Source organism: Eupeodes corollae, chromosome 2, assembly GCF_945859685.1.
Source record: "Eupeodes corollae chromosome 2, idEupCoro1.1, whole genome shotgun sequence".
Taxonomy (NCBI): Eukaryota; Metazoa; Arthropoda; class Insecta; order Diptera; family Syrphidae; genus Eupeodes; species Eupeodes corollae.
Genome location: NC_079148.1, coordinates 77,642,539 through 77,654,602, shown reverse-complemented (window position 1 = coordinate 77,654,602; position 12,064 = coordinate 77,642,539). Strand labels below are relative to the sequence as shown.

Genomic DNA, 12,064 nt, shown 5'->3' with positions numbered 1-12,064 from the left:
TTTTTACTTTTGAAAGATAATATTTAACATAACATTTATTTTCTGTTTTCTTCACATTTCATTGGTTTGCGTATTTAAAGTAGATAAGCAGATTTATTTGTATTTTCTAATAGTAATTATAAATTGTATGTGTGTAACATGAAACAAATATATTATTGCATAATAATAGTAATATATACTTAAATGTATCAGCAGCAAAACAAAATAAACAAACAACCAAACAAACAAACGTAAATAATCGTAATAAGCTTAAATATATTTTTATCAATTGCGTATTGCACTTTTTTGTTTTAATCCGTTTTATAGCTAATAATACTTAACATCATATTTTAAAATTAAAATTTTGATTCTGTATTAATATTTTAATTGCTAATAAACTAGGTTATATTTGTTTTTCTTTTTATAATTGCGTTTAATAAAATGAAATATATAAATAAAAAATACCCATAACAAAGTCGTTACAAATGTTTTTCTTTTGTTAAATTTTTGTAAATTGTAATCACATTATCTTTTACTCTTTGATCTAGTAACTAATTAATTAAATTACTTAAAACTAATGTTAGCTATATGTATTCTATCGTTTAAATAGTTAACCTATATCCGGAGCCTTGTAATTAAATTCGAATAAACATAACTTTTACATTTATCGTTTATTATCTATGTACACATTTTAAGTTAAATATTTGTTCTTTAAATTCAATTTTACAAGTTATCATGCAGAAAAAACGTTTTTTGTTGTTGTTGTTGTTGCTGTTATTATGTCAACTAAGTAATTGAATAATTGACACTTATCTATTTATACAAAAACAAATGTGACATAAACATTATGCAATAAATTATTTTATTTTATTTTATTTTCTGTTTACTTATTTTTGGTTCTAATAACTTATGAAATGTACAATACCGATTTGTTGATGATTCAATTTTTATTTATATAATTATAAATGATAAATAATACCTGTAATAATTACTTAATTCAATTTTTATTCGTTTTTACGATAATATTTACATTGAACGGATTTTAATGCTTACAATCATTTATTTAATCGTTACTATAATTAAGCTTATGAATATCCGCTCTGCAAGGACTTGCAGTTTAATTCAAATTTATCGAAAACTAAAACAATATTTCTTGTTTAATATTTACAGTTTTTGTTCACAATATTATATTATTTTAAGATTAAATACACACACATTTAAAACTGTTGTTCTATATTTTTATGAATTTAAATGGGTGTTGGTAGTACAGTATAATCCTGGTGCATGGATGATTTCATTGTGTCGTATACAGGACGATTATCGTCGGGTAGAGCATAGACATCCGCCGGAACACAAAGCGACTGAAGTTTCGAAATGTAACTGTCAAAGTGCTCATGGTGATGTGGGTGGTGATGGGGATGATGGTGGTGGTGGGGAATTTTTTCAGCACTAGGTGGCAGTGGTGGTGGTGGGGGTCCATATATTCCAGCTATAGACTGTGCTTGGGAAATGCTAGCCGTTGTCAATGGTCCCGGTGGTATTAAGGGCGCATGAGAGTAGGTGTGATGATTTCCAGCTGAGGACATTGAAGAAGATGACGAAAGTCCGCCAGTCCCTGGTGGTGGTGGGCCGACTCCATTTGGTGGAATACGAACATGTTCCAGGAGAGTGATCACATTATTGCGGAGACTTTCGTAATAGTTGTTTAAGGAACTGGGATTACTAGTATTGCGCTGGGTTGTGTTCAGTGGTGATGCCTCCTATAAAATAATATAGTTTAATATAAACAAATTCAGATAATAATAAAATGTGATTTATGTAATAATCTTTTATATAGTTTTTATTTAAAATGACAGTTTTCTTTGCTAGTAAGTATACAGCAAACATTTATTTAACTTTCTCAAGGCTAAGTCAAACTTAGAGTTAAAGTTGATCATTGAAAGTGAAACTGACCAAAAAATAAAATGGAATGATTTCATTGAAACAAATTCATCATTCATAAATATAAAAATTAAAAAAGGGAAAGTTCTGGGTTAAATAATATATTTTTTAGTAGACAAAATAGCAAACTCATCGCAGCTTTATTCCGACACCAAACATAACAAATTTAACTTCTTTGCTCACTTTGAAATCTCAAATAAAATGTTCAATAATAAAAACAAATGATATCTATAACTGTTGCCTAACGTTCCAACAACTTTATCAAATTGTAGTTCCAAGAATTTCAATCAAAATGCAATACAAAATTGAAGTTAATACTGTTTTGTACCCAGTTATTCGATATGTGAAATCAATCTTATAGTATTATCTGTAGACCTTTAATTAATGCAAAAAAGTTTCTTTTCTTGCTACATTGAATTAAATCCAAAATCATTTTAGCCATTTTTAAAAGTTTTTAAAGTTAATATTTTTTCTAAAAAAAAACTGTCACTAATATGTAAATTATCGCTATCATTGGTTTTCATCAGTACAAATTTTGTGATTGGAAAGCTATTACCAGAATCGAATTTCGTCATTTTGTGTCGAAATGAAGCTAATCAGAAATAGATGCGTTTTACTAAAATAAGTACATAACGTCAGAATTTTTCAATGATAGTATTAAGCAAATTGTAAAAAAAATTGATGATTAATCTCAGACATGAATCCCAATTATAGTTATAAATGGCCCTTAGATTTTTTTTGATTTTACCACATTATACAAAATTGAATTATTGTAAAAATATATTCTGGAGGTATTAATTTTTAGGTTTGTAAGATATTCTAGTTGACGAATATCGAGTACTTTCCGCCAAATTGCAAAAAAAACTCTTCTCGTTAAAGTCAAATCATATTTTGCTAGTAAATAAAACCATCATTTGTGTATAAAATAATTGTTATAAACTTTCAAGTGCACTTACTCTAAAAATTGATAAACGTTTTGTTGACTTCATATATTTCAAACAAATTTTAAAAGAGTAGCTTCGATATTATTATACATTCGTTAGATATTAAGGCCCAAACAAATTGGTCACTTGAAATAAACACATATTGAATAAAAAGAACACCTAAAATATCTTTTTAAAGTCCTCTCTGAGAATTATAATGTTATAATAGGGTCCGCCAAAAAACTTTCTTTTTCTTGAAAATGCTATAAAATATCGAGTGTTGCTTGGTCTACAAATTCGTTCAACAGGCCCGATATTTTTGAAGAAAAATGGCCCAATTATATCCTTGCACCAAAATCCGACCAGTGAATCGTGTTAGCACTGTGAATCGTTTTGGGTGTATCGGCTTTTCGATGTATGCGTGCAGGTTTTCTGTGCCCTAAATGCAACAATTTTACTTTTTTACATACCCGTAAAGATCAAAATGAGCTTCATCTGAAAAGATGATATTTTTGGCAAAATCGGCGTCTTCTCTAAGCGTTGTTCTCAGCGTTGTTCAAGCGTAAACACAACCATACTCTTTTAGCGAATGGATAAAACTTATTATCTGTCAGATCACACTAAGGGTTACCATTCACGGAATAAGCAAATTTAAAAAAAAGTTAGATGGCGGACCCTTTATATGTAGAAAAAATAAATTTCAAGTCCACATAATTGTTGGTTTTAAAGTTACGTGTGGACGTACGAATGTACGAACTTATGCCTACAGCCCCATACATAGACAATGGATTTAAACTTTAAAGGTTATGAAACTTCAAGAAATGTCACTGTTATCAATATGAAAAATCATACAAATTACTACTACAATGGGAGGTTAAAAAATGTTCATGTTCTTAACATTGAATAAACGTAAAGACCAAAGTGTAATTGTAAGTTTATACAACAATAGGATATCGGTTTAGTTTTCTATCGAAGTAAAAGCCGAATTAAAAAAATAAAATAATTTCCTCACTACATTTTCCAGTCAAAAAACAATAATGTAAGTACCTTTTTTCTACCCAAATATATTTTAAATTAAAAGTTCGGTGTTTTAAAGGAATCGTTTATTTAAAAAAAAAAAAAAAATGCTTTGAATACAACTATTCGTCTCCCGCATGATATGTTTGAAGGTATCTCAATCCACAATTTGACCATCGCACAGACATTTCAGTGAAAATTAAAAGGATAAAGAACTTTCATCCCCTATTCACGTATAGAACCCCAATCTCTTGTGAACATATTTGGATTGGAAGAATGAGTATAAGGGACAATTTGTAAATACAAAACTAAAGTAGATTGATCCTTTTTCTATTAACCATCACCCCAAAAAAAATATAAGAGAATGCGAAAAAAAGGAATAATTGACCAGCAAAACAAATGTTTGCATTTTTTAAGTTAAAAGTTATTTTTCCCTTTAGGATTTTCGAAATAGTTTATATGTCTTTTATGTGGACAAAAATGGACAGAGTATGTAGAGTGTATACGAGTGTAGAAATGTATATTCCTTTTTATTTGAAAAAAAAAGTCTGATGACTGAAATAAGTTTTAATGAGTATACAACTCTGCTTTTCATTTAATTTTCCTAATTTTTCCAAATAAATTCGTAAGGCTCTTTGATATATGAATATTATAGGTAGGTATAAAATAGTTCTTTATATTTTTTACCTTATGCTAATTAAACAAGAAATCACGACACAGGACGATTGACATGTATCTATAGGGATGAGGAAGTTTTACGTAAGCCCTTTTATGATAAAATGATTAAAAATAACCCTTCATGGAAATATTTATTTTATTTAAGTTTTTTTTTTGGGATTAATTAAAAAGACTTTTCGGTCATTGAAAATGTTTATGTTTTGACGATGGACTTAAACTACACAGCTTTAGTTGTCAATGTACATTTTAAGTTCAGACTCGTAGGGTGTGTTTAAAATAATCAGTAAGTCGTGATACGTTTTGATCACTCTTTTTATAGAATGATTTATATACGTATTAAAAGATATCGTTTATTTTCAGTAATTTTTAATTGTAATTCAAGCAAAAATATAAATGTAGTTTTCAGACATAACAATATTCCTGAAGCAATAGAAAATATTGTTTAGAGGAATGGTTTGTTCGTGGTAACAGTTAAAATTCAAGACATCAGAAAAGATTTTTTTTTCCTATATCCCTTTAAATAATTTTAAAGCAATTTTCATGTTAAGTTCAACCTTTTATTTTTTGAATTCTCTGTGGTAATTTAATGTAATTAAAGTTTCCCTGATACGTACCCTCAACATTTTTCAATTAAAAAAATATTCAAAAAATGAATTAAAAGGTGTTACAAAAATAGAAGGTCCATCAAATCATTTGGTAATTAATAATAAATTAATTAATAAATCTGACGGCTAATTATATAAATATTCTTAAAGTTGTACGGATAAAATACGCATATGAATAATATGTATCTGGACTTTGATCTACAACTAATTTAAACATTTTCTTAAAACTAAATATATTCATTTTCGACCAGTGCAATATTCTGTTAAATTTGAATATTTATAGAAGAAAATAAGTAATTTTTCCTGACTAAACTAAACAAAATTGATGCCTTTGCAATTAGTACAAAAAAAAGTTGATTTTATCTATTATTTATTTATTTATTTTATTATATTATTACTGTTTCAAACGGAAAACATTTAAGTCTAATCAAAAAGCTTTTTTTAATGGTTTTTAGTATATTTTTTCTAAGAATTCTACCAAAACCAAAAGCTAATATAATTTTGAAACTCCCATAATAAATAATTGTAATCGGTCCGATTTCGATATTTCAAGTTGGTCCCTAGAATTAAAGTAAAATTTTTTTAGATTGTGTAAGTATGTTTTGTACGTTCCGTATACCATTTTTCATCTCTTATAGACTTTAAATTCATTTTTTTACAAATAATAACATTAAAAAAAAATTCTTCAAAATCGAATTTCTTTGAGTTCCAATCTTTGATTTTGTATGTCAACTCACTTTTTTGATGGGGAGATGGGGGGAGAACCCCTCATCTCATAGTATAGTTTTCTTTTTTTTACCCAATCTTATCATTTCAGAGTGATGGTATACTTTATGACAAATTGTCTATTTTTAATTTCTAATAGGAAGTTATTGTAATCGGTCCGATTTGTCGAATTGCAAATTCTGACATTTCGTGACGTTTTAAGGTCAATAGAGTCTTAATAAAAGATGTATGTGCGTGCGTGTGAAAAGCGTTTCTCGCCCTCCATATCTAAAGAACCAGTGGAGATATTGACTTAAAATTAATTTTGTTATATAGAAAATGCTACAGAGAGATGCAGAGAGGACTCTCAAAAAATTAAGTACGTGGCTTTTTTAACCATACACAATATACAAGTCAGTTATGCTAGCGACTTGAGTTTAATGTTATATTATATTGTAGCGTGATAACAAATTAGAATATTTTTGGAAAAAAATCAATTTACGGTTTTTTTATTAATACAAAAAAAGAACCTAAACAAATAATTTCAGCTCGAACAAAAAATTATTTTATATCCAAAATAATGGTATGCAATGAAAAGTAACGTTTCTGACATATTTAAAAAAATCGTGTTGACTGTTTTCTTACAAAAAATAATAACCTATGAAAAAAGTTGGTAAAAATGATTTTCGACTTAAATATCTTTTTAAAAAATTAAGATATTGGCTTGAAACTAATTACATCTTATAGAAAATATTGTGTTTTACATTCAGACAAAGTGTTATAAAAATCCGACAGTCCGTTGTTTTTATACAAACTAAAATCTACAAGAAATAGTACCTACGCAATATTGGTAAAAATTGATGTTCGATTCTCGATCTCTAGAATAAGCGAATGTATTAACTTTAAATTATCTATCGCAAACACAATTTTGTTATAAACATTTTTTTAAAGTCTTCAACAAAACAAAGTAACCGACGGGATGGAAAGTCATCAGTGTATTTTAGCTAATTTTTGAAAAACCTTAGAACTTGGTTGTATTTTAAAAACAATCCTTCATGGTAAAAAATACCAATAAGTGAAAACGGTGTTCTGATTTGTGTACATCTTGTATTCTGCGCTCTTGGTCCGAAGTTAAAAACTACAGGATTTCATCGACAAATCTTCTTATCTCGCTGATCAGACTTTCATACAAATTGATTGTTTTTTTTTACTACAGCACTTTCAAAAAATATTTAACCCCAAACATCTATATCACGAACCAAGTTATTAAAATTTAAACTAAAATCAATTAATGGTTTTTTATAAATCGAAAAAATAATTTTTACCTCAATTATTGTGCGAACCAAAAATGACACCACTCCCAAAACATTTTCAGGTATCAAAGAATAAAGCTTTTGAGCTCTGGTAAGTATTGAAGAAAAGCCGAAGTAATAGTTTTTTTTTACGTACAGAAAAAAAAACAATACTAAAAGTTGGTAAAAATTGATTTGCGACTCATATGTCTTTAGTAAAAGTTTAAGATATTGCCTTTAAAATAATTTAATTAATATTTAAACAAATATAACAGACAGTTTTCTTATACAAATAAGAATCAGCAAAAATTACTACGCAAAATTGGTAAGAACTAACGTTTGTTTCTTCGAATATTTCGTGAATAGATAAAGGTATTTACTTACTAATTATTTCAAAATTAGTAATTTGGCTGTCAAAGTAGGATAAAATGTTCTTAAAAAAATCTAATTTGTATTTTATAAGAAACAAACGCTTTCAAAAAATGCTGCTGAAACTCATAAAAATTTGGTTTTCGACTAAAAATATGGGAAACAAAAACGGATAATGAAATCAAACTTATATTATCACAATGATACAACATATTGTAGTTAACATTTGGTTTATTTTTAAGAAAATAACTTAACTTACTCTCTATAATAAGAGCTTATTTAATAATATCGATTAAGAGTAATACTAATTTAAATAAGTCGTGTTTTAAAAGCAAAATTGATTATTAAAAAAGTATGTATACGCCACAGTGCACCATTGATACACGGAAGCACATTTTATCTTAATAATATTAAGTTTCGATAGTAATATTTTAAAGTTCAATGAGATGCACGATGCGCATGTGAATTTATTATTTTATAGGATTTAAATATTCATTATAATATCAAAAATTCATGCAAATAGTTAGAAAGTGTATGGAAAAAGTTATCCAAAAAATGTTTTATTTTGTATGAAAATTACCCACAAAACATGAAAATATTCTATTTAACATTGGTTCTACTCAATATGCTTTGTGTTTTATTTAAAGTAATTTATAGTGAAAAGCCGCCTACAAGCTACATATATTGTATAGATGTGCAGCAGCTCGTGCAGCTGTGAACAAAAAATCTGAAGCATTGCATTCTCAATCTGTCTCCTCCCTATGTAGTTTCTCTCTACTCCCTTGTCCATATTGTCGGTCACAAGGAAGTTGAACAAGCATTCATTTTTTAAACGTTACGGTACGATTTATAGCTTCTTTCATCTTAAATTTTGTCGATGGCTGCTGCATGCATTCTCAACGCTCTACTGCATAGTACGAAGATATAGTGTTCCTAGATACCAACTCCACACCTCTAACGTTTTCCTTTTTATCTCGTTTTGTATTTCTGTATTTTTTATTCCAACAACACAATAGTACAAATTACATTCCAACGAGTCACCCAATCCACCCTTATCCCCAATACGACATCCCCAAAGGACAAAATATATGTACAACACCTTTGTCGGTTCCTCTTTCTCTCTCTCTTTCGTCGTTCTCGGTACGTCTATAACCTTTTGGCCTGATTTTCCTTGCTAGAGACACCAACTCATCTATATATATGTAAGTACATATACAAAGATTCGTAGGTAGGTACACACGGAATGGAGGAGCTCTTCGGCCACCTAGCCAACCATCAGCCAACCAGTTGGAGTTTTTCGTCGGAAGGCACATGAGAGCAAAACCGATGCGCCAGGAGTTTGAGTTGGGCGTAGCTAATGTTTTCCAATGGCCACAACGTCAAATTCAATGCTCATGCCCAATCAGAGCAGTTCGCAATACAACAAGAAAACAAGTATTGTAAGTAAGGAAAATGAGTAAAAAAAGTATACATTATATGTCTGTATTTCCCGAAGGATATGCACCAAAAAAGAAACGAACAAAAAAATAAAACAAGAAACCAAAACAAAACGAAAATAGAAATAAAAAAAGGATGAAAGTGACGAGAGTAAGGATCCAAAAGGGGTGGGAAGGAGGTGGTGGGTATCCAGAATGAGAGAGAAAACTATGCACTTCTCTCAAAGTGGACGAAATAAAAATGTATGTAAGCTTAAGGACATTCGCTGTACCTTCATACATGTCCCTTTACCTCACCCCCGAAATCATATAAAAAAAATAGAAAACAATTGTCTTGAACTCGCGCATGAATCATGAGAAGTGAGTTACGTAAGATTCGAAGCTGCTTCCAAAGGGCTTTGATTGATTTAGAAATTAGATACACAAAAATATATACATTATCGGAATGTATGTACATAAATATTCTGGGGTGGGTGTATTAAGGAGAACGTCCTCGTAAACAGTAAACGGTGAGGATTGTAGTGTATGAGAATGTGGTGACAACATATTCGTACCTTAAGGGAATTTATATTTATATATTTCTTGTAGGGGCTTGTTTTTTAGCATATATTCGATTGACGTCAATCGAAGATTGGTTAATACATATTTCAATATGTATAAGTTTATTGGGTTTCATAGATATATTAATGTGGTTTGGTTTTCTTCTTAGGTGACACCCCACCATTATGTAATATATGTACATGGGTTTTATAAATATACATGTATTGTGTAAAAATGTTCCACTTAAATGTAAATATCTTGTATATTACTTTAGGAGCTTATGTATTACTAAAAATAAATGTTTCAAGAACATAATAAATACTTACATACATAATATTTACATATGTACTTATTGAATAGTTTACAAAACAAAACTGTTTTAGAGGCTATTTAGAGATGATTTCTTTATTCTTTATTAAAACGTATTCAGTAAATTATATACAAATGGATTCTATCGATATAATTGAATTGAAACCAATTCTATAATAAAAGTTATTTCAAAATTCAATTAAGATACGTATATGTTTATCTACAGTGACCACAGATTAGTAAGAACTGAAATAACAATAAATCATAAGACGTTGAAAAGAAACCGACAAATCCAATAAATATCTAAAATAATACCCGGTCATAACATATTGGACTATAACCCAAAAACAACATGATCAGCAAATTATCAACATCAAATCGAGACATACGAAACATTTATACAAAGTTAAATTAGGTTGCGAAACAGTCCGTCTAAAAATAGGACCTAGTGACCTACAACTTTCAAACATTTATATGTGCGGGAAGTGTGTCAGGGATGGGGGGGGGACCTACCGTTTTAAGCCAAATCCGAACGGATAATTTGAGAAAGCACTTTTCATGACGAAAATTACTTTCTGAGGATCTTTTCATTCCTCGCAGAATACAATATCCGTAAAAACTATCTATCATGTCACTGTTACTACACGAAACATATATGAAGAATTAGAAAAGAGGATCGAAACCTCAGCTAAACTATCAATTATGAACATCAAAACATAAAATGTCTATCGAAATCAGAGTCTTAATCTTAAGAGAGACATTGTACGAACTAAACAACACTTATTTAGCAAAGAAGAAAATTTACTTTATGAATGAAGAAAAACAGTCAACAAGAATGCATAATCAGTTTAAAAACCAAAATGCAATTTAAATAACAAAACGAAAAGACTTAAACAAGATTGCCACTGAGTTCTTTAAAAAACGTTCTCTCCTCAACTAAGAACAAAATTAAAGATGAAAATTATAATAGCATAGGCATACAACACAAACTCTCATGCTTTGCAAAAAAAGTATTGAAAGGACCATATGCAATTTGAAAAAAAAAAAACAGAAAAATACACTGGAAGTTCGGCAGCCAATATACTTTTTATTTATAGATATTGTTGACGTCCTGGAAAAACCCAAATATGAATCCAAACATTAAAACAGGCTGGGATGCAACACTGATAACTTTCCATCCCGACTGTCGATTTGCCTTGCTTAAAAGATTGTAGGTTTTTCGGGTTTTGTTAAAAAAGTTGTCAGTTGAATTATTCTTAAAATATTTTAAATTAATAATAATATTTTGCAATGAAATAGTCTGATTTCGAAATCAATTTTTGTTAACTAGATTTTTATTCGAAAACAAATTGTTGCCAATTTTAGTAGCATTTCTTAAAAATGTTTATTTCTTATATAAAACATATACAAATTGGATACATTAAATTAATTTTAAGTCAATATCTTTTATTGTTTACGAGATATCGAGAACCGAACATCAGTTTTTAATAAATTTGGGTACTTTATTTTTAGATTTTATTTTTTTTTAATGAAAAAACGAGCTGTTGGATTTTTATGAAAATTTAACTGAATGTCGAAAAAAATAATGTGAGATAAAATTAATTTGAAGCCAATTTTTTAATTTTTGAAAAGAAATTTGAGTCGAAAATAAAGTTTTTGTACTGTCAGATTTTTCTTTTTTATAAAAAATACTGTAAATTCAGTTAATATAATGTAAGATGTTAAAACCGTTATTCTTTATTGCACAAAATTGCTTTGGAGATAAAATTATTTTGTGTTCGTAAATTTTTTGGCTGAAAATGATTTTTTTTAAATAAAAAAAAATGTTAATTGGATTTGTTCTAAAATATATATGTTTGGTATCGCGTCATAATATATAATATTAAATTTAATTCAAGTCACTAGTGGTTTAGGTTCGTGAGATATTAATTGCAAACCAAAATGTTTAACTTTTTTTTTAAATTGCTATGGTATCGTTTCTGCTTTTTTTTGTATTATTATCTAAATGCAAAATTTATTTGAAATCGATATCTCTATTGGTTCTTGATCTATGGACGAAAAAAACGTACTACTGGTTTTTGATCTATTTGCGAAAAAACGTACTTACACGCACACGCAGACATCTCTCTAAAATTCTTTTACTTCGACTCTAGGTACCTTGAAACGTCGAGAAATGTCAAAATTTTCAATTCGACAAATGGGACTCATTACAATAACTTCCTATGTGAAGTATATAAGACTGTCAAAAACATTTACAAAAATAAAGTAGC

General features: G+C 28.6%; 1 protein-coding gene across 8 annotated transcripts in view; it reads right to left on the bottom strand.

Moving 5' to 3' along the window:
• Positions 1-27: 27 nt before the first annotated feature.
• The window catches only part of LOC129946683 (probable serine/threonine-protein kinase DDB_G0282963), a 38,833-nt gene continuing 26,796 nt past the window's right edge, over positions 28-12,064 (bottom strand). For 7 of the 8 annotated variants that reach the window (XM_056056944.1, XM_056056949.1, XM_056056945.1 and 4 more), the window contains one exon: positions 28-1,739. In XM_056056944.1, coding sequence (XP_055912919.1) covers positions 1,227-1,739 — 513 coding nt within the window. In that variant the 3' untranslated portion in view covers positions 28-1,226. The remainder of the gene's footprint in view (positions 1,740-12,064) is intronic. The other variant, XM_056056951.1, reaches the window with a different exon arrangement.